Source organism: Festucalex cinctus, chromosome 3 (assembly GCF_051991245.1).
Source record: "Festucalex cinctus isolate MCC-2025b chromosome 3, RoL_Fcin_1.0, whole genome shotgun sequence".
Taxonomy (NCBI): Eukaryota; Metazoa; Chordata; class Actinopteri; order Syngnathiformes; family Syngnathidae; genus Festucalex; species Festucalex cinctus.
This window is the reverse complement of record NC_135413.1, coordinates 30,763,747-30,787,647: the sequence shown is the minus strand read 5'-3', so window position 1 is coordinate 30,787,647 and position 23,901 is coordinate 30,763,747. Positions and strand designations below refer to the sequence as shown.

The 23,901-nt window shown below is 39.5% G+C and overlaps 1 protein-coding gene across 2 annotated transcripts; it reads right to left on the bottom strand.

Moving 5' to 3' along the window:
- Window positions 1-246: 246 nt before the first annotated feature.
- Window positions 247-22,570, bottom strand: ptpn9a (protein tyrosine phosphatase non-receptor type 9a). Of its 2 annotated transcripts, XM_077517528.1 has the most exons (14): window positions 22,160-22,570; window positions 22,039-22,129; window positions 14,823-14,966; window positions 14,616-14,705; window positions 12,623-12,747; window positions 10,700-10,805; window positions 10,481-10,591; window positions 8,943-9,259; window positions 8,776-8,863; window positions 8,637-8,706; window positions 7,310-7,388; window positions 5,463-5,613; window positions 5,174-5,381; window positions 247-3,238 (listed from the first exon to the last, which is right to left on the bottom strand). In XM_077517528.1, exons 2-14 carry the CDS (start codon window positions 22,069-22,071, stop codon window positions 3,048-3,050), a joined length of 1,713 nt encoding a protein of 570 aa, XP_077373654.1. In that variant the 5' UTR covers window positions 22,072-22,129; window positions 22,160-22,570; the 3' UTR covers window positions 247-3,047. The 2 variants fall into 2 exon arrangements, with proteins under 2 accessions (XP_077373654.1, XP_077373653.1); XM_077517527.1 differs by having other exon boundaries at window positions 22,039-22,570.
- Between the last annotated feature and the right edge of the window lie 1,331 nt (window positions 22,571-23,901).

Here is a 23,901-nt window from a genome sequence, read left to right as displayed (position 1 = left end):
TTTTTGTAAATATTGCCCTTAAAACAAAGGAATATTTCTCCTGGAAATCAAAACTTTCTTGACAAAATTCAGACAAAGCTCCTGAAAAAAAGCCTTAAAATTAATACTATATATATATATATATATATATATATATATATATATATATATATATAAAATAAAAGAACAAAACTGAAATGAAAACGGCACACAACTGAGAATAAAAAAGCTGTTATACTTAAAAAAAAAATGAACAAACAAAACACATTGACATGGTTTGTATTTATTACAGTATAGCTTGATTCAGTATTCACAAAAAAAATGATAAAGTACAGTAATAGGTTATAACAAAACCAATATAAAATTAATGTAGATAACTGTACTATATATCCTGTATGAAAACAGCTGTTGAATAGCATAGAAAAATAAAAATAGGCCACAATTTGGCTTTAAAAGGGGGAAAAAACAAACAAAAAGATGGCTGATGTAAAACAAAAAAAATGCTTCACTACAAGTAAATTCAATATGAATTCTGTAGTTAAAAAACAAACAAAAAAACAACGCATCTCTTGACCCGACATGGTGCATGACCGACATACAGTAATACAGTATACTCTGATATTGTACATACATATATACTTTAAAACAATGTGGCCATGATGAAAGCACACATTTAACAACCACAGTCTGGAACACACGCTCACACATTTCAAAATAGGTCTCACGCGTCACTTGGGACTTAAGGTAGGCACACGTGTGCATTGTGGAGACCCTTGAGGTCAATAAATGGTTCATATTTATATTATCTCTACATAACATCACGGCTGACATTTCCAACAATATTGGGGCTCTTCGTGAAAAGTGCTAAGACATGACGTGTGTGCGGACGTGACGGAATTAGGGCCACACTGATGTTGCAAAACAGAACAAAAAAACTAATTTTATTTGATCCCCAATGCATTTCAACGGACGTCAACTAATTGTATACAAATTTTGGCCATTTGTGGGCTGGGCTGGTCACATTCCCCTCTAATAGTGGGAGGTTTTTTTTTTTTTTTTTTTTTAACTCATTCACTCGCCGCCATTTTCACATTTCGCAATCCCGTTCGCTCCCGGCTGTTTTATTGGATTTTGACTGATTTTTCAAGGCCCACAGAATATTGTGTTCAATTGCTATAAAAGCATGGAACCTACAAAAAGAAAGATTAAAGTCTCTTCTTTCATCAGGGAAAAAAGTATGTTTCTATCCGTTTACGTTTTGCAGCAATTAGCATTAGAAGAGAGCTAAGTTTCATCTGTTCTCACAAATTATTTTTAAATTGTAAGTAATTGAGCTTTTTTTTCTAGATGGCCCTGGTTGATCTCCTTTGCTCTGCTGCCACCTGCTGGCCGTTTGTGTAATAACTACCATTTCTGCAACCGTTCTTTGCAGTTGAGGGGCTGCATCAAAGCCTTCTGTATGCTCTAGCATAAAAAACAAAACAAAAAAGACGTATAAATACGTCTTTGGGACACAACATTAAAAAAACGTATTTACACATTGGGAGCAAATGAGTTAATCACTGCTCAGCTCCAAAATTCTGATTGTGTAAATCCTCACAACATTAATTGTTTTCTTTTCAGTGTGGTCCTAATAATTGTGTATGGGGAAAATATTGCACCACTCATGAGGTCTCATCTGATGAACGAACAGAGCTTTTCCTGCGGAATCTCTTTTTGAGAGCGAGCACGGGTTCGATTGCCGCCTTGAACCTTCCCGTGTGGAGTTTGCATGTTCTCCCGCGCTTTGTGTGGATTTGGATGGAAATGTGCGAGTGGAGTGAATTGGCGGTCGAGTGTTGTCTTTATTGTGCCCATGTAGCACGCGCGGTCTTCGGCCGCTCACTCGTACCAGCTACTACCAACTTGTGCTAAAAACAACTGCTCAATAGTGACTTGGACCTGCGGACGTGTTTAAAAAAAAAAAAAAAAAAAAAAGCTACTTGGCGGCCATGTTTACTCCCCTTTAGAAAAATTGTGCATCAATTTTAAAGGAATATTTCACCCTCCATTTGGGGGTGTATTTAACTCATTCACTCCCAGCAATTGTCACTGTCGCGATCCCCTTTGCTCCCAGCTGTTTTAGTGGATGTTGACTGATTTTACATGGTCCACAGAATATTCTGTTCTATTGCTGTAAAAACATGGAACGATTAGAGATTCTTCTTTCATCAGAAAAAAAAAAAAAAAAAAAGTATATTTGTATCTGTTTCGGTTTTGCAGCAATTAGCATTAGAATATCGCCACGTTTCGTTATTATTCACAAACCTGTTGAAAGCCCTGAAAGATTGCATACTCTGCTGCCACCTGCTGGCCCTTTTTTGTAGTAACTACCATTGCTTTAAGTGTCATCTTCTTGTCAGAAGCTGTATCGAAGCCTTCTGTGTGCTCGAGCATAAAAAAACATGTAAATACGTTTTTGGGAATGAAGGACAACATATAAAAAACGTTTTTATACGTTTTTGGGTTTGAATGAGTTAAAAAAAAAAAAACTATTTGTGCGTCACGTTTTTTTTTTTAAACCTATTTTCTGAAAATTGACCTACGAGCGTCTCTGCATAGTTTTGTGCTCTTTCTGTAATGTCCGAAGAGACTACAAGAAGTTGCCAAAGCTTAATAGGAAAGTAGTAATCACTGTCAAAGAAGTATGTTGAAGTGATACATCTCGACGGAGACTGACATCTTTGTAACTAGGGGAGGAGCTAAGTGGGGGTGGATTGTGTAGTTAGTTCAAAATGATATTTAATAGTGGCGTTTATCGAAATGAGCAAAAAATAAAACAGCTGAGGTTTACTTTTTTTTTCTCTTCCTATTTACTGCTTGGGCTGCCATGCATCGAGACCATAAAACCGCTCACCACCTGTTTGCTGGACTTCACACACACGCACACGCACAATGTCACATGCTGACGAACGGTCCCAGGAAAGCAAAGGGCAGCATTTGTTTGCCAAGACGTGCGTCTTGGGGCCGACGGCAGAATTTTGTATTATGGAGGGCGACGGGAAGGGTGTTGCGGAATGAAGCGGAGCTCACTGATTGGCCGGGAGCAGGCCTTGCCTTTGGGCGTGCTCCAAAATGGCGTTGTAGCAGAAGTAGTACTGGTCCGGGGTCTGGATACTGAAGGCCCTCTGCGTTCTCATGCGTCGCACCGTCTGGCACACGTTGAGCGAGCCCACGTCTTGGAGCTGCGACAGACAGATGTCCAAGGCACAGAAGGTACCTGCAAATACAAAATGAGAAAAAACGTTGGCCATTTGTCAACTCGTTTCTGGCAGTTGTGAGATTCTGGTTTCCAATCTTGGGTCTGAACTTTGAGCACACTTCAGGTGCAATTTTTCAATATCAATAATTTGAGATACAAGCGCTCTAAAGCCCATACACGCCTGTGAAAGCCATTGAAGTGACAGGGCGGCCATCTTGCTCCTCCCATCTCGCGAGCAGACTACTGGATAAAATAAACTATACGTTCAGATGAGACATATACAGCTCGTACGCAGTTAGAAAAAGGCCGGAGGCGGGGTGGGTGGTTTGTGCCGGGGTGGTCACTATTTTTTAAACACGTTAAAAAATAAATAAGTGGACGTATGTGTTGCTTTGAAGACCCCCTTCTTCTAACTCATTCACTCGCCGCCATTTTCACATTTTGCAATCCCGTTCGCTCCCGGCTGTTTTACTGGATTTTGACTGATTTTGCAAGGCCCACAGAATATTGTGTTAAATTGCTATAAAAGCATGGAACCTACCAAAAGAAAGATTAAAGTCTCTTCTTTCATCAGGAAAAAAAAAAAGTATGTTTCTATCCGTTTCCGTTTTGCAGCAATTAGCATTAGAAGAGAGCTAAGTTTCATCAGTTTTCACAAATCTATTTAAAATTGTAAGTAATTGAGCTTTTTTTTTTCTACATGGCTCTGGTTGATCTCTTATACTCTGCTGCCACCTGCTGGCCATTTGTGTAATAACTACCATTTCTGCAACCGTTCTTTGCAGTTGAGAGGCTCCATCAAAGCCTTCTGTATGCTCTAGCATAAAAACCCCCCCCCAAAAAACAACGTATAAATACGTCTTTGGGACACTTAGAACAAAAAAAAAAACTATTTATCCGTTATTGGGAGCAAATGAGTTAATCGCTCAGTTCCTTAGACCCCAAAATTAGATTTGGGAGAGGCATCTTTTGTTGAATTAGTTAATTCTTTAATTTAAAAAAAAAAAAAAATAAATAAAAAAAATAAAGTTTCCCCCTGTAAACATTAAGCATGTAATTCATACACGTATTTAAGTTGTAAAATGTCTGAAGTCCTCTTCTTTATCTTTAATACATTTAAAACATAAATCATGCTGTTCCTACTAAGTACTGTCTCATATGTTCTCAAATTTCGATACTGTAAATGTATAGGACCGTGTGCCGAGAAACGTTTCTTGGGAGGAGCAATATGGCGGCCTCAAAACTCTTGGCATATCTGCTATCCAGTCATATATTCAGATCAGTGGGAATGCAGCCTAAAGTGGCAGTCAACTCAATCCAGTAACAAATAACATCAACTCTGTGGCGTCATAACGAGGGCCTTACAGAAGCCGATTCTGATATTTATAATAAAATTCCGATAAACGATTAATCGGCCGATAGTTTGTTGATTATAAATATTTTTTAATGATGTTTTTAGTTCTTTAACCCTTGCGAGAATCAAAATACGAATTCTAATTTGCTAGTTTTAAAAAGCTTTTTGCCAAAAAAAAAATAATAATCTTTTATTATGTACTACTCTGAAAAACAATCTCCTCTTACATCTTCGATTACCCCACTTTTTCACTTATTGACCTCGAGCCGGTCCTGCCAAAATATTCTTCAGATTTTGGTTGGCTACGTTCATGTTTTGTCTTCTTATAGCATTTCAAATTTGCACTTCTAAAATGGGCCAACACAGTTCAATGTTACACCATTCACCAACAGCAAAAACCTGTAATTGACACCCCAGAAAAAAAGCTTGATAATTAACTATAGATGCCACAAGATGGCACCAAAGCGTTTTATTTCATTCACGTGAGCACAAAACCCTTCAAATTTGCTAGCATTTTTTTCTTTTCATCTTTTTATTGTCCCTATCCCCGTTTACTGTTTTGGTAAGTTACGTTCTGCGTCCGATCCGAGCTTCCTCACCCGTCCTTCCGATTCCCGCGCTACAGTGAACCACCATGGGGGGTCCCTGCGGGTGTCCCGTCCACCGAGGTCCCAAAGCGTTGATCATGTTCCACTGCTGTCTCTTGACAGCGGCCAGGAAGTCGATGAGAGTCACCGCCGAGGTGGGGACGCCGTAGTCGGGCCAGCTGAGGTACTGGAAATGACTCACTTGCCTCTGTTCGCACGTCTGTTCGCAGACCGGCGGCAAATGTTTGCAAACGTCGGTTGGCACGATTCAAGATGTTGAAGACGGTGCTGCGGCCCTTACCTCGGTGTTGTGCAGCTCGAGGGTGGTGTGGTTGTAGTGGGTGTGGTGGTCCACCCTTTGATTCACCACTGCTATGTGGCCGTAGACCTCCTGCCCCCCTTGGTCCAGAGGCCAGTACTGGCCACACTTCCTTCGACTGCCCTCCTCTGTCCTGCAACCATGACCAACGTCATTATTATTGCTGTCATTATCAAATATTTTTTAAAATCGATTATCCTATCGATTATTTCACCAATTTTTTGTTGTTGTTGTTGATCCACTAAGGTTGGACCTAAATTGAATTGATTTGAGTGGGTATAAGTACTCGTAACATCTTCTATATATGTGCATTATTAAACACCAACATAATTAGCCTATGCTCAACTGTTTGCAATCGCGATTAGCATTAGCGTGCTGACGATTGCCACTTAAGGTAAACAAAAAACTACTATTTCATTCACACATTATATCTACATTAAATATGTAATCGTGTCTAAAAGTCACAGATGATGCTTCAACATTATTTCATGAGTAAACAAGGGTATTATTGACCTATGCTAAACGGTTAGCAATCGCGATTAGCATAGTAGCAATTACCATTTAAGGTAAACAATAAACAACTACTATTTAATTCACACATTATATCTACATTAAATATGTAATCGTGTCTAAAAGTCACTTACAGATGATGCTTCAACATTATTTCATGAGTAAACAAGGGTATTATTAGCATATGCTAAACGGTTAGCAATCACGATTAGCATGCTAGCGATTACCACTTAAGGTAAAAACAAAAAAACAACTATTTAATTCACCCATACATCATTATATCTACATTAAATATGTAATCGTGTCTAAAAGTCACTTACAGATGATGCTTCAACATTATTTCATGAGTAAACAAAGGTATTATTAGCATATGCTAAACGGTTAGCAATCGCGATTAGCATACTAGCGATTACCACTTAAGGTAAAAAAAAAACAAACTAATTCACACATACATCATTATATCTACATTACATATGTAACAGTGTCTAAAAGTCACAGATGATGCTTCAACATTATTTCATGAGTAGACAAGCATATTATTAGTATATGCTAAACGGTTAGCCATCATGATTAGCTTTAGCGCTGTAGCTATTTCCACTTAAAGCTACACTTTGTAACAAGTTGCCCCAAAATATCTTTACAATCGCCTTTTTATTTGACCATTAATGACTAAAACACTTTAATTAGTAGGGGTGTGAATTGCCTAGTACCTGACGATTCGATTCGCATCACGATTCGATTCGATACCGATTAATCCCGATACGAATTTATAAGTCGATTGTTGCGATTTTTTTCCATTCAAATTTAGAAAATACTAATCAGTAAGCTTGTAGAGTGTAAGATTGATATGAAAATGTATTATTTATTTATCTGAAATTTCAGTCTTATAGAGGTTGTAATCTGTTTCATGTTTGAACAGCATTAAAATAAAATATTAAGGCTTAATGTTCCGTTCATATAACATTCTTCCATGCTCAAGGTGTGAATCCTAACCCGAAGTCAGACGTTTTGTTGAATATTTTCCCATTAAAAATGGAAGTTTAAAAATCGATTCACACACACACACACACAAAAAAAAAAAAAAAAAAAAAAAAAAAAAAAATATATATATATATATATATATATATATAGATTTTATTTTTATTGAATCGATTCGAGAATCGCGCGATGTAGTATCGCGATATATCGCCGACTTAGTTGACTTTTTTTTTTTTTCCCCCAGCACAACTTCATATATTTTAAGTAGCATCCCACAACTTTTACAACCCAGAAGAGGTCCAACCAAAACTTCCCAGAAATGTTCAAATAAAAAAAATTACCTGGTTGTCATGACGACAACAAGCACATTTTGTTCCCAAACCATTCTCCAAAAGTCACCGTAGGTCTTTTCCAGCGGACCTACAGGTGTGACACAGGCAATAATATCAATTGGATGGAGCACATGACTTCTAAACGCTAATTAATTAGTGCACAGGTCAATGATTGGTACACGTGTATTATTATTTTTTTTAATATAAAAGTAGTTCGTGGTTTTGCAGCTATGATAGCAACTGACGTGCACGGTTAGGCTACACATGATGTAAGTAGTAATGAGCGTTATTTTACTTGAACATTTGTTTTTATCAGGGTTTATATAAGTCAAACTCGAAACAAAACTGGATACGATGAATTCATATGAAATATTTGGAGGCATATTTGCATGAACTCAATGAAAACGACCTCACTCTGTAAAACGTATAACAAAATTGTAGATACGTAAAAAGTAGGGCTGGAAAAATCAAATTAGTTTGATTAATCGTCAAAATTAGCTAAAGTGTGAAGTTGAGTTTTGTCTTCTGGATTATTAAAAGCTGTTTTTATGTTCTGTTACATCCAAATGTTATTGTGAATCGTTTACAATAGCTACTTACTGCTACTAATTTGTGGCATTTATGCGCAAACTATGAAAGTTAGGTTTATGTTAAAACTGATTGAGAATCAGCATACGTTATTGTATTAACATTTTGCACAGGAATTATTTTTGAATAAATGAAATCTTTAAATAAATGTTTGTAGGGTTTATTAGATTAAAATCGTAATCGTCCTGAACAACAGAAAAAAATAAATAAATAAAAATTTGGCCATAATCGCCCAACCCTTGTAAAAAGATAACAATATTGGCAGTGATACCTAAGATGGAGTGAAACGTTAACTCATTTGCTCCCCAAAACGTGTAAATATGTTTTATTTTAAATATTACCATGCTCCCAAAGACGTATTTATATGTTTTTCTTTATGCTAGAGCATACAGAAGACTTTGATGCAGCCTCTGAACTGAAGAGAAGGCTTGAAGTAATAGTAGTTATTACAGAAACGGCCAGCAGGTGGCAGCAGAGTATAAGAGATCAACCAGGGCCATGTGGCAAAAGCCTCTTCCAGACCGTTTTAAACAGATTTGTGAATAATGATGAAACTTAGCTAGATTCTAATGCTAATTGCTGCGAAACGGAAACAGATAGAAAAGTGCTTTTTTTCCAGATGAAGAGATTAATCTTTCTTTTGGTAGGTTCCGCGTTTTTATAGCAATAGAACACAATATTGTGTGGGCCTTACAAAATGAGTCAAAATCCAGTAAAAAGGGAGCGAAGTGAACTGCTGCCGCCATACCTTGAGTACCGATATATGCGTTCTTCTGTTTGTAGCCATCCATGAAGCTGGCGTTGATGTAGTCGGACCTCTGTTGGGACATTTTTCTCAATTAAGCACTTTAAAAGACAACTGTTGAGCCCGTCGGCGAGTGCCAAACCTCGTTCCTTCGGGGTTTCAGGCGGACTCTTGTTTGATCAAGACACAGAACGTCTCCATATCGATTCCTCTCCAGATTGTAGACCGCTCTGTAAACGAGAACAAATAATCACCATCAAGGCTTCCTTCGAACAATAACGCGACTGATCAATATTTGAACGCGCTCACTGTGCACAATGGAAAGTTCCGGGCGGCGCTTGTTTCCGGTGCTCCTCGTACTCCAGGTGGATGCCGGAGCGCTGAAGCTTGCCGAGGTGCGTCAGCAGCTCCTGCGGCCGCATGGCTTCGGGTCCCGGGACGTGAACGGAGGTTTCCTCCAGGGGGATTCCCACCAGCTCGTCCACGGGGTCCACGCGGCCGTTCTGGCCCGCCAGGAGCTGCTGGTTCCAGCTGAAGGCGTCCAGGGGAAGCAAGCCGCCCAGGTGCTGGGGAAGGCAGTCCCTGGGGAGGTGCTGGCGCAAATCGGCCATCTTCACCATCTGGACCTGGAGGTACGTTTGAACAAGTCACGCTAAGTCGAGGCTTCAGAGAAGGATGAAAGTTGGTACAAGGAGTGTGACGATATATCGATATCGCCATCAATCGTGATACTTTGTCTCCCGATAGATTGTCGATACGCCTACGCAAGTATCACGATATTTGTAGTTAATATACAGCCACTATAACGGCTCCATTGTTCATTACTTATTGAGCAATTACTTGGCAGGCCACTAGGGGGAGCGCCTCATAAGAGTGTCGGGGAAATGGACCGACGTTTTCAGCTGAAGAAGACTCATCAACTTACTTTTACTTGTGTTTTATCTGTCCAGAAAGTGACTGTTTTGCATACGTTTCTATGAAAAATGTGTATTATATCTTCAGTTGTAACATTTTAAAACATATTTTATGTTTTGACTTTTTGAAGCACACAATTTCTGAGAAATATTGTTGATTTAATATTTAAGTAATTTTATATATTTACTTTTGCAATGTTACACAAAAAAATGGTGTCAATTTATAAAATGAAACAACTGACATGTTGCATGACAATAATGTTTAAGAAAGACAAATTTGTTCACAGAAAAGTTCCTCTGTTAAGAAGACGTTTGTATTTGTTTGAAAAAAACACTAAAGTGCTCACTGTGAAGAAGACAGGAGGATGTAACGATAATGGCAATATGGTGATATCGCGATATTAAACTGCCACAATATATCGTCGTCGTCATGTCACGATATAATTTTTTTTTTTTTTTTAAAGCACATCTTCAAATAAAGTCAGGTTGATTTCCATTTGTGCAGTTCTAGCAACCTCTGGTGGCTCGTTTTTTTTAGTGCAGTTTAATTTTCACAAGGCATGTTTTGGCCCTTCTATGTTTAAAATCCACGCTAATGGTCAGATAAAGCACGTAATATGCTTGTGAACCGAGTCAATATGTGGAGGAACTCAATGTGCCTCAATATTAAGTCTTATTAGAGATTTTAGATTGTTTACATGCATTACTGTAATGTACAAAAGCACAATTTTTTTTTAATTATTATTATTTTTTACATGTTGGTGCCGTGTTTCCTCAAATGGTGGCTTCCTTTTGTCACCATCTACTTTTGATTAGACCAATAAGTTCTTTAGAGCAGCTGTTTCCAGCTTTATTTTGTGTCAAGGAACAATTGTAGTCCGATAGATGTAACGAAGCGGTCTACAAAAATTTTTTTTCCCGGCAGTCACATACCCGCTCCCGAAGTTTCTCCTTCAGCAGCAGACTGAGCAGGTTGTAGGGCACCCGAAACCACACTGGGGCGCCAACAATCAACACCTTCTTCAACCTGGCGGGGAACGCCCCCTAATAGTGAGATAGACGGCTAATAGGTTAGCATGGAAAAGTACGTGCGGTGGAAATCTATAAGGGAACAAAAAGAAAAACAAAACAAAACAACAAAAAAAAGTGAACCTTCAGTAGGTTAAGGATCTTCTTGCTCAGGTCCAGCTCGAAGTTTGTGTAATTGGAACCGGCCATGTCGTATATGAACACTAAGCCATTCCGCTGGGTCTCAAAGCTGTAAAAGACAAACAAAAACACGTTGACAAGGACTAATACACCAAACTACCTGAACAACGTCTTAAACAATACCATAAGAGCTGACTTCTGTTGATAACAAAGTGCAATTTTTTCTTTCAACAATCAATTTATTCTCGTCATTTCATAGCATTTCTTTTGGTCTCACTGCTTCCAGTACAGTATGTGCATATGATTTATTATTTTATTTTTTTTGTCCAATCAGATTTCAGCCTTTTTATGGTGCTTTTATGGACTGAATGTCTCCTCTGTCATCTATAAAAGCTTCAAACAACAAAGCATATGTAGGAATGGAAAAACTATTTAATTGGCTTGTTATGATTATATTAAGGGGGAAGTGACATGTGCCATAAAGCATTCAGCACATTTGTATTTTTTTTTTGTGTGGCAGCGTTCCTTCCATCCTCCTCAAAGTTGCTTAGTGTCAGTAAAAATTCATACAGACCCCCCTCAGGCCATGGCAAAAAAATATCATTCAATTAGTTTTAAGTCGATGTTTCATCAGAAGAGATCTGAAAATATTTTCTTAAGGTTGAAAAGCTCCTTAGTGCTACTTTAATGACACAAAAGTGCTATGAATAGTCACCAAAATTACACAAGCACATCTCTACTCATGTCAACTTCAACCTTTGAAAAAAAAAAAAAAAAAAAAAAAAAAAAACAATTGCCACAGTATTTTGGATTTTATAAAGACTTTTTCTCACCATACAGTGCGCTCATTAACATACCACAAGTACAGATATGTCAACTTTCAAGCACAGCCGGATGTTGTGGTTTGGTTTATAACGGGGTTGTCCAAACGACGGCCCGGGGGCCATTTGCGGCCCGCCGTCCATTTTTTAGTGGCCCGCGACATATGCTAAAAAAAATGGCATTTGACTCAGTTCAAATAAAATAAAAACAAAAATGTTTGGAAATGGTCAAAGAAAGAATGGAGTGTGTCAAAAAATACAGGTGCTATTAAAGTTTATTTTAGTTATCTAAAACTAACGGGAAAAAAAATTAAATTCTAAACAACAATTTCATTAACAAAATAAAATAAAAACGAAGATGCTTTTTAAAAAAAGAAAACTAACTGAAACTACATTTTATGTTTACAAAACTAACAAATAAAACTAACTAAAATTATAGGAAAAATGTCCTTCGTTTTAGTCTTTGGTAATTAATTTAATATATGAGCCTTTGGGGATTATTTTAAATGTGATTTTTAGTACATTAATTTTGATATAAACCGGAATAAAGACGTTGAGCCCATGGTGTTTTTTTAAATATTGCGCACAAGTAATACACATAAAAAAAAAATTAAAAAAAACTAGTACTGTAACTAACTAAACTAAAACTAAGCATTTATTAAAGAACTAAAACTAATAAAAAAAAAAAAAACTAACAACCACCCTGAAAACTAATTAAAACTAACTAAATCTAAAAAACAAAACACAAAACAAAATAAAAACTAAAATGAAAAATTCCAAAACAATTATAACCCTACTGCCATGTTACAAATAAATTGGTTTATATATTGAAGCATTTTTCTAAATATGCAAAAGCACAAACAAATTATTTGTACAATTTTTAGGACTAAACACAATTTCTCTTCAAAACATTATGTGGCCCTTGCGTCCTTCTGATTTTCTCTATGTGGCCCTCAAATGAAAAAGTTTGGACACCTCTGCTTTATAACATGGATCGTTTCTAGCATTGTGATGGAACAGAGGTGGCTTAAGTAGGTTAAGATGACACGAAAGTCCCAGGAACCCAAACTGCAGGGCCTGCTGCTGCGCCAGTCGGGATGCTCACCTCTCCACGGCGCGATCCAGGAGGTAGAAGAGTGCCTGCAGAACGACGTGGTTGCCCGTCTTGTTCGGGTGATGAAGTTTGGCAGTGTACAAGGCGATGGAGGCTCCCGACGGATCCCGTGCGCTCTGCAGAGCGCACAAAAATGCAAAAAAAAAAATTTTTGGGATCACATTTCCAGGATTATCTTCATCCATCTTCCCAAAACAGGATCATTTCCCTTATTCAGGACTGTCTCAGAAAATTAGAATATTGTGATAAAAGTTCTTTATTTTCTGTAATGCAATTAAAAAAACAAAAATGTCATACATTCTGCATTCATTACAAATCAATTGAAATATTACGGCTGATTATGGCTTACAGCTTTAAAAAAACAAAAAAACAAACTCAAATATCAAGTTTAAAAAAAAATGCCATAATCAGCCATGTTAAAACAATAAAAAGGCTTGCAATATTTCAGTTGATTTGTAATGAATCCAGAATGTATAGCATTTTTGTTTATTTAATTGCATTACAGAAAATAAAGGACTTTATCACAATATTCTAATTTTCTGAGACAGTCCTGTATTTATCCGAATGCGGCAATTCAAGAATTGACCACATGGGGGCACTCAAATTTACCAACTCAATTTTTTTTTTTTTTTTTTTTTTTTTTGGTGTTCCGTGGCAGGAGGAGCAACACTGGATTCAGTAAATGACGCTGGCGAGGAAGACAATTTAACAGCACCCAATACAGGAATACGGCTAAAAATACTGCAGACAGGATATGAACAACGTGCGCAGCATTCACGTCAATCGGCCGCATCAGCGGGAAGGGAAGCGGGAATCTTTTGACGGCCGAGGGAGATTTGTATTACAAAAGGCTAAATATATCTTAACACTCCACTTGGAAACATTTTATTCCGAATTAGAACACGCTCCTGCTTGTTGTACATTCGTATCTCAAGTTTGCCCAAGTGGAGTACTAATTAAATATAAATAGCGTGTTTCCACAAGTTGCGCCTAAGGGCATTGCTGTACTCAAGTGCAGGTGGGGGTGGAGGCCGACTTGTGCAAATCTGTGCAAATGCACACGAGCAGTGAAAAACCACGAGTAAGGCCCTCACCAATTAACTAATTTCCTATTAGCCATGGCTTTGGAGCCATTTTGTGACGTCTTGTGGTGTGTCAATAATGTACCATGAGACAGGTGTTCACTGCAATATTAATGTGAGCACATTATATTAATGAAAGGTAACTATTGTTTTTAATTAATTTTCCATGAGTCTGCTTAATAAAGTTCATTAATGCCAGTAGAGAATTTCAGGTGATAGAGCCGAACGCAGCATTGGCTAACAAATAAAATTAACAATAAATAAAACATTTATAAAAAAAAAAAAAAAAGGCGTAAAATAAATATTTTTTTTTTAACTTTGAGGACCAGTTCAGTTTTGCCAATTAATTGTTTAATCTGTGGAGCAACTTTCTAATTTTGAGGCGCCGGTTAATCCTAGTGACCTTAGGCAAGAGTTTTATTAAACACTAAAAAATATGACCATATTGTGGGGGAGCTAAAACGCAAGTTCATTAAAGGGATACTTTTTGAAAAAAATAATATTTTGTCTATAGTTAATTTGATATTTTCATTATTTTTCATCTACAATTAGTACCTTTGAAAAACACATTTTGCAACTTGCTGTCCACTGAAAATGACATCACATGGGCTCAGGTAACGACCAATCACAGCTCAGCTTGGGAATGTCACATGACCTGAGAATGTGATGTAATTTTCAGACGACAACAAGTGGCAAAATGCCTTTTTAAAAAGGTATTCATTGTATGTGGAAAATCATTTTAAATATCAAGTTAATTATAGACTAAATAACTTTTTAACTGCTAAATAAGTGACACATCTCTTTAATATTGTGCTGGGAATTTGCTAAATTCTCCACACTAGCCATTTTGGTTCGTGACCAAGTTGAAATCTTGTCCCATGTCAACGTGCACGTGAACTTACCAGCACTGTGAACTTTCCGCTGAGCAACTCGGACCGCAGCGGTTCTTCCTGAGGCTGAAGTCGGACGATTCCTTCTTTGAGGCGCGTTTCCTGGAGAGACCGGCAGGCGGCGTATACATCGTCAGTTGGATCAAGCGCAAAAGACGCGGCCACACACACACAAACACAAAACAAACAAACAAAAAAACGGGAACCTCGCCTACCCACCCTGTAACTGTGAAACAGCTCGATGGCTCGCAGCACGTCGAACTTGCGCGCCATGAGGAACTTGACGGCCAGTTCCCTGGAAAGCGGCGAGACGCCATGCTGACTGGTCCACTTGGTGATTTCCTCCAGGAACTGCCTGATGGCCTGAAAGAGACGTCGCGAAAAGTCAAACAAGAACCTGTAAAAATGGTCAGAACAGAATTGTTGAATTGAGGCTCAGCTACCAAACTAGCCGAGATAACAAACTAGCATAAACTGTTGGCAAACATAAAGTGAACGAGAATTTGACACAAACCGTATTGTTTCGTTTCACAACCCTTTAGGAGCGATTTGCTCCCTCCCCCACCATCATCATCATCATCATCATCATCAGACACCAAAGTGTGCTGCTCCAGCTTATAAATGAGCTTACGCCAGCTGTACCGGGAGATGCTCATAAGCTTCTTGTGGAATCTGGCAGCAACCACAAAAAGAAACTCAAGGGAGCAAAAAATAGAGGCCCCTTGGTGGTTTATAAGAAAAAACAAAACAAAACTCCATCTGAGTGCTAAAAAAAAAAATTGTTGGTGGGAGTGTTGTCAATTACCCGCTATTTTTAGCTACTCACAATTTATTTATTTATTTTATTTTATTTTTTTATTTAAAAAAAAAAAAAAAAAAAGCTACTCACAATTTAAATGGCGAGTGATTGCTGTTTCCCACTAAAATTGTCTAAGAGATGCATAAATGTAGATAGTTTGCCACGACAAAGTAACTCCGATCGATTGAAAAGGTTTCCTCTAAACAACGAGTCAAATATTTAGCGAGCAGTCTCAATGGAGGTGTGTGAGCGGGGGGGTGGGGGTCTGGTTTCCTGTGCTCCTCCACTCCTCGTCTTCGCCATCTCGGCATCCCACAACAGGGCGGGTTAGGAGGGGGGGGAGGTTCAGGAAGTCCACTTATGGGATTTTCTTTAGGAGTACAAAACGCTCAGTGAGGGGCGGCGGGGCCTGAAGACAGGATGCCACTTTATCTCTCTCTCTCTCTCTCTCTCTCTCTCTCTCTCTCTCTCGAGGAAAAACGACGAGACATAAAGCTTGTTCTGTGTTCTCAGGCCTTAACATGCACCACATGAGGTTAGCAGCGCACCTGACTCTTTGATCCACCGGAGGCGCTATTATATGTATACCTAAGCTCCAACTTACAAACTGTCGCCATTAAAACACTTTATGGACCATGCTGGGAAATGTACAAAGTATAAAATGAAATCAACCACCATGTCAAACAAGGTTTGGTCTAAGTGTGCATTTCAAGAAGCATTTCAAGGTCATACATTAAGAAAACAAAACAATTGAAAAACAGGAAATACTAGGTTAGCAAACTAGTTGCATTGTGCGCCTTTCGTAGTGCTGCTTAATCGATTTTATTGACAAGCCCGGTCTCTGTAGTTCAAAACCCGTCCCCGTTGATGATGAGTACAGCTTGCACTAGCACCGGGCAATAAATGGAATTCATTTGATTAATTGTCATTTTGAAAATCCAATTTTGTCTTCTGGATTATTAAAAAGCTATTGTTCTCTTATGTTCCGTTACATCCAGATGATTTGATTTGCGAGTTTTGCACATTTGTCATAGATAAAATGTGCGGTTCGTGAATAACGGTTCCCATTGATACATATAATATTTCGTACTGCAAACTTAACTCAAAGTGACCACACAATGGGGCATATTCACTCTTGGTTTGCGTCGCCTTTGCACGGCGCTAACCGGCGCCTAATTCACTAAACGCGCAGACGGGGAAATCCGTCACTTAAGTGCGCTGCCAACCAGATTGCGCCACGGTGCGCCGGTGTTATTTGCGCGTATGTAAATTAGGTAATTTGCATACATTTGACGCAAAAACATGCCCACCCCGATGCAAATGAGACTCATTGATATACTCAACTCAAGTTTATAGATTTCATTGGATTTAGTGATTTGGAGTGAAACTGATAGTTTGGTGAACTCGTTAGCATGTTCTTTTTGCTAGAGTTATATGAATAACTTGTAGTGATGGGAAATAATTCACTCACGGAACGTTGGGACGAAGGGAGAGTTCCGGATGGGAAGGTTTTGTTCTGTGTAAAAGGGGAGTTAGCCTGTTAGCTTCTAGCTGAGTGGGGAGTTGCTGTTAAGACCTCAGAAGCTAATGTCAATAAAACGCCAGCCTTTGGCTCCGCCCTTCAACACTCCGCATCCGACTCCCGTCACTGCTCGCTACAAACTCTTGATATGTTACGTCGTTACTGACATTACCAGGCATGTCAGTCATGTAACGTTAGCATACCGTACGCTTATTCAGCCTGTTGTTCTCTATTTGATTTTTATTTTAAATTGCCTTTCAAGATGACGTATGTTTTTGGTGTTGGATTTTACCAAATAAATTTCCCCCCAAAATGCGACTTATACTCCAGTGCGACTTATATATGTTTTTTCCTTCTTAATTATGCATTTTTTTGGGTGGTTCGATTTATAATCCGGAGCGACGTATAATCCGAAAAATACGGTACTCTCGGTCCAACCTCGCTTTCTGTTAATGTCATCTTTCTCACAACTGTTACTATAACAACCATGTTCTTGGCGCAAATCCATTGCCATGTGTGGTAAATCAGGCGCAAACTTGCTCCAAGCTGTCAGTTTTGTGAGCGTGTTTGCGCCGGTATATGATTAGAGCAATATCCTTAGTGAATAACGGGGCGCAGACTGCGGGTGCAGTTGTGGTGCAATATTTTGCGCTATTACCGGATTTTTTGTGAATATACCCCAATATGTGCTAGCTAGCTCGCCAAATTTGTCATCTCATTTACTTCTTAAACCGGTACGACCTCCGTGAAATCTCATACGATTGTTTTTCTCTCTAGCTCCGTTCGGTCACAGGGCCGAGTTCCAGCCGGGTTTTACATTCTTGATGCTAAAAATCTGTCCAAGCGTCCACTAAAGCAGGAAGCTTACGTTGTCATTTCATATCCACTCGAGGAGTATAACAACATTATCAATAGGCTTAAAGTCAAGTTCAGCCTCATAAATCCGTGCTCCAAAGACAACTTCCTGTCAGGTATGCGTCCATGACTCTGAGGTTGGCTCCGCTACTCGCCCACAGGCTGTGACCCCGACTTCCTGGAGGAGACGCTCATGTTTGCTTTCACCGGGAGGAGGGGGGGGCCGGTGGGATCAAATCCGCAGATCCGCTCTGGTGCGGCGTTGGCGCGCTAACAGCAGAGGAGTCACTTATTTGTTTCCTTGAGGATGCGTAAATATTTACCTGATTGCGGCAGATGTTTCCCCTCAACGTTCCGCCGTTCAGGGCTAATCGAGAAGTGGACACGGTTCACGTTTTGGTTTTTAAGAGGTTTGGTGATCATTCAGGGAGTAAGCGACGCCTGACACCAACTTCTCCCTGCCACTGACGTCATCTCATTATTTGATAGCGGGATGACGTGTCGACACATGCGTCAGGAGAGCAGATAACAACAAATGGGGGCTGACAACTATTTGGCAATTTTCTGTTTTGGGTATTCCGCAATGCTGGACAGGGTTGTCAAATTGAACACCCAACCCTCACACGTAAATTTTAGTGTGAATAAGTCAGACGTAAACTTGTGTTGCTCCTGATTGCAACACGGTGAATCATAACGCCTTTTGCGTTAATATCTTACCTGTAACCTGTTCGCAGTGTCAGGACATGGTTGCGTGACGTTTAACCCAACTTATTTCTTCCGCCCTGTTGCCTCACCTACATTGTTGTCCGACAAATATCTCATACGTCACATCGGACGCTGGCGTCAACCAATTAATCAATTACAGGATGCTGCGTTCCATGTTACAGGCAAAAGAAAGGGTCCATTATCATTTATTTTTTTTATTATTATTATGCTACAGCATACAGAGAATGCTTGAAGCGTTGGTAGTTATTACAAAAACCAGCAGAGTATAAGAGATCAACCAGGGCCATGTTGCAAAAGGCTCTATTCCCCACTGTTTTAAACAGATTTTTGAATAATGATGAAATTTAGTTATATTCTAATGATAATTGCTGAAAAACGGAAACAGAAATATACTTTTGTTTTCCCTGATGAAAGAAGAGACTCAATGTTTTTATAGCAATAGAACATAATATTTTGCGAGTCTTACAAAATCCGTCAAAATCCAGTAAAAAAAAAAAAAAAGCCAGGAGCGAAGTGGGTTGCTTCAGTGAAAATGGCTGGGAGTGAATGAGTTAAATAGCACCATATTGGGCCCAAAAGACGTCGGCCCACCGGGCATCTGCCCTGTATGCCAGATGGCCAGTCCAGCCCTGGATTAGATGCTGCTGACCCTGGGAACTTTGCACCTTTTGCTAAATGTCAAATTAAAACTAACGTAGGTGAAAACTGAACATTTCGTGTATTTTGGAATTTTGTAAAAACACTGTAGAAATTAATAGAGCGCTATTTACTTAAGTTTTCATTCAACTTGCTGATAATGTCGATCAGCCTTAGAGCCCTCTGAACATTTTGTTCGAAAGATGTCGATTGTCTGAGATAAAAAAAAAAAATAAAAAAAAAAAAGGAAAACGTAACATTCTGAAAATGTTTTCAATAAACAAACATTTTTGATACATTTAAGTGCTGGAGTTTGTATTTTTTTTTTTTTTTTTAATCAAATATTTTCCCTTTTAGTGAAAGTGAATATCGGCTCCAAATATCAGTTATCGGCCTCCTTGTCTCCTACCAATTTGTCCTGAGAAAACAATATCGGTCTATTATAACTGAAAGCAACTATTTTAGACTTCACACCATAATGTACATGGACGTCATCTAATTGTCACTTAATGCCATCTTGAAATTATCCTACTTGACAAGCTTCCACGTGGATAAATAATGCCACCTTTTATATTGGATGGACAAACAATTTAAGAGAGTTCAATTAACATGGATGTTTTTTTGTTTTTTTTTTAGGATGTTGAGAAAATTAATGAATGTTCCCTGAGAACACCCACACACAAGGACAGGGAGACAAATGCAAATTCCAAGACTCGAACCTGAAACCTCACAACTGTGAAGTAGACTATACTACTCATTTCACTCTTTTATTATAACCGAAATGACTAATAAATTAATTTAAAGTTGTGTGCATGAACTGCACCCGAGGCATGATGGGAAAACGAGGCAGCGTCATGAGCAGGCTTTCACCCCCCGCAGGCATGAACAGGACCATAATAAAAAAAAATAAAAATAAATTTAAAAAAATCACTTTCCTACGCTGTGTTTGCTGACTCGGCTGCCAAATAGTCAAACAGCGGCCGAGGCTGGCTCGCATTTGGGACGAGGCGGGTCGATGCCCCAAAAACAGGAAGTCGATAACAGCACTCTAGACGCGCTCTTCCCACTTTCTCCGCTTCCTGGGAGAACACGCAACAAACACACGCACATAGAGCACATGATAGACACACACGTGCGCTCTAAAAAAACTAAGCCCCGCCCCTCAACACAGAGTCCCGTGGAAGGAAATGCTTTTAACAGCTGCCTGAATGAAGTTCCACGACGTGTATGCATGTGTTCCCGTGAGACACACATGCAGCACCCCCCACATTAAAAAAAAAAAAAAGAAAAAAAAAAAAAAAGAGGCTGTAATGAGGGTGCCCGTTACAGGAAATGATGTAGCCAGATTAGGCCTTCTACTGGAGAAACGATGATGAGGAGGGTGAGGAGAGGAATCCCCAGGCAGAAGCAAAAAAACAACAACAAAAAAACATGCAAACTCGTGAGCGGTCTCGGCTAAATCCTGCGATGCTATGGAAATATAATGTCGGGCCTCATCTTGATTGAAAAACTGTTTCTAAACTTTTAGACAGAATTAGTATTTACTTAACTTTTCTGTGCATCCATCCATCCTTTAATCGGAACTTCCCAGGTGTGCTTTGGGTGAGGCGGTCGACACACCCACGACTGGCCGGCAGCCAATCGTACGGCACGTATAGGCGGAAACCTTTCCGCTCATTATCGCACCTACAGACAATTAATTGGACAATTAACCTAAGAAGCATGTCTTTTGGAATGAGGGAGGAGGAAGCCAAAAGTGCTTAGCAACGGTTTTGTTTATTTTCCTATTTTTAAAAAGGTAATTAAAACTGTTCGGAATGTTACAAAAGATTGCAAGTAGGCAAGGGTTGGGCATCAGATTGTGACCGTATGATAACCTTGAGCTAACCTGATATTGATTTCACAATAGACCCTTCTAGTGTGACGTCACGTTGAAGTGCGCCCCTTGTGGTGGAGGGCAGAGCGTCAATGCGAGTGAATTCGAAAACAAATCGGTGTGAGCTACAATAATAGGTCAAACGGTTGATAAATCAGCGACCAATGCTATGGTTCATCTTGTGCGCGGCCGACGGATGCTCTAATGGCTCAAAGTACGATGAGATCATTCTTTCGGCTGCCGGCAATGATTCTAAAGCAGGCGGAAGACAGTGAGGAGTGAAAGACGAGCACGGTGGCTAGCACCAAACTACGACGCAACGTGCCTGCGTGGGTCTTCTCCGGGTACTTCGGTCTCCTCCCGCATTCCAAAGACATGCTTGGCAGGTTCATTGAACACTGAATTGTCCCTAGGTGTGATTGTGAGCGCGAGTGGTCGTTCGTCTTTGTGTGCCCTGCGATTGGCTGGCAACCAGGTCAGGGTGTACCCCTCCTACTGCCCGAAGCCAGCTGGGATAGGCTCCAGCACCCAGGCGACCCTTGTGAGGACTATTAAGAAGATGAATGGATGTATTATAAGGCACATAGAAAAATCTAGTTGCACACCACCATCCGAAAATGTCACCAAAAGTATATACACATAAAAAAAATTAATAAAACAGTATTTTGCACAGAAAATACCCCAAAAATTGACACAGAAAAATTGATGGCGTCCGGCAAATTATCGCGGGTTTATAGTTTGCACACCACTGAGTTAGTGCAACGCAATAATGATGCATTTAAAGACCGCACAAAAAAGGGGGGAAAAGAAAAACGAGGGGGGGGGGGGGGGACGAGGAGGGTTACGACTCAAACACACATGGGAAGTGTCGGTGATGCAACAATGCGCCTCAAATCGATAACAGCAGTTCCGCTCGGCTTTCGGGCAACATGTTTGTTTTTTTTTTAGCCCGCATTCGAGCAGTAACGCGGTGCCATTTCCCTCGAATTAATTTGAACACGTACACAAAAAAAGGCCTTACCTGTTCTTCCTCGGCCGACAAAGTAGCTGCCATGGTACCAGTTCGGTCACTGCCACACAGGAGGAAGAGGAGGAAGAAGAAGAAGAAGAAGAAGAAGAAGAAGAAGAAGAAGAAGAAGAAGCAGGCTTCTGGGGGTCGTTGACTGTTCGGTCCTGCTTTTCTTCTTTTTTTCCCCAAGCCTAATTAACTCGAATGTCCCATCTAAAAACTGTTAAAAGACGACACGACAAAGCGGCGCTTGTGTGAGTTTTCAGCAAGCTCACACACACACACAAATAAATAAATAAACGAAAACAAGGCCCGCTTATGGAGGTTCGGCCGCCCTCGGAACCGTCCCCTCCGCCAACTCCAGCTCAGCCCAGCCCAGCCTTAGCCTAGCTTTTAGCCTAGCCTAGCCGTGCGGATCACTGTCGACTTCTTCCAGCCATGGAGATTTTTTTTTTCCGGAGAGACTTGAACGTCTCCTTTATGCTGCCTGCAACGAGGGCAGCTAGTCAGCCGCTTCCTGCGCGCTACTCTACACCCTGGTGGTCGACACAGGAACTGCAACCAGAGTCGCCACCCCCCTCAGCATTCATTCATAAAAGCAAAGCAATACCAAATTGCTCTTGAGCACCTTCTAAAATGTTTTTTTCCCCCCTTTCCTCCCATGACAAACTTACTTAACAAATGTAGCGGATGAAATTAGTTTTAATTAAACCTTTTTGGGGGGCTTATTCTTGGTGACGTTTTAACTATGAAAAAAAGAGTGAGCACGTGACTCGGCAGAATCGACGTTATCAAGCTAATTGCTCTGACCATGCATAGACCATAAGAGTTTTTCACCTTTTTCAACCATAATAGTGTGTGTTGCTTTCGTTTTTATTTTTTAAGAATAACATTGTTTCATTTGTCTTTAATTTCTGACGAGTGAGCAACACAAGATTAACAATAATAGCCAAAACATGTTGCATGCTAACATGCTACTTTGTTTGTTTGTTTGTTTGTTTGTTTGTAAGCCAACCAACAAGAAACTTGGTTTGTTTCAAAGGTAACACATTGTCAATTTACATAGTTTGTTGTCATGCTAACTTGTGCAACTTGGCATATTGACAACTCCGAGGTTACATAAAGGTTAAGTCAAAATGGCGGCCTTGTTGGTGAAAGGAAGCTCTCCGCTCATTGAAAAGCATTGGAATTTAGATCGTTGTAATTTGATTTGTTGGTATTATTTTGATTTTAAAATGTGATGAGATGTCATTTGACTACTATAAAATCGGTGTGGCACTGGTTTGTATGATGGCCACAGACAAAAGCAATTTAAGAAATGCCCAAATGTTCGGAATTGTCGTGTTTGTTGGCGCGCAACATGTTCTGCGGTGTGACTATAAATCTAAACATTTGCGGTTCAACTCCAAATATGTGTTAACTGCATTATCATTATATCTGTAGAATCACAAATTTGACTTTTGAGCTGACCAAATATTGCCATCCTTGATAAGACGTTTGTGGCCCACTTTCTTTTTGTGCATTATCCCCCTCACTTCATTGTAAATATTTTAGGGGTGAAACCAGAAGTGATTTGAATAGGAAAATGGGTTTTGATTTAACCAAACCTTACCAAATGTGCCATCCTTGAATCTTATCATACCCCGTATTGATACATATTGATACTGTATATACGTGTGCATACAGTACACAAAAATTAAATTGGACAAAAGTGGCAGAATATCAATTGCACTTGAACACATCTCTTCCACCAGCCTTTCTGCTTTGTGTGTATGCATAAATTGCAACACTTTCATGACATCACTCATAATCATTTCCCATATATTATGATAGATATTTTATTGTTACGTAATATGTTGTTGTTCATCCTGTGTG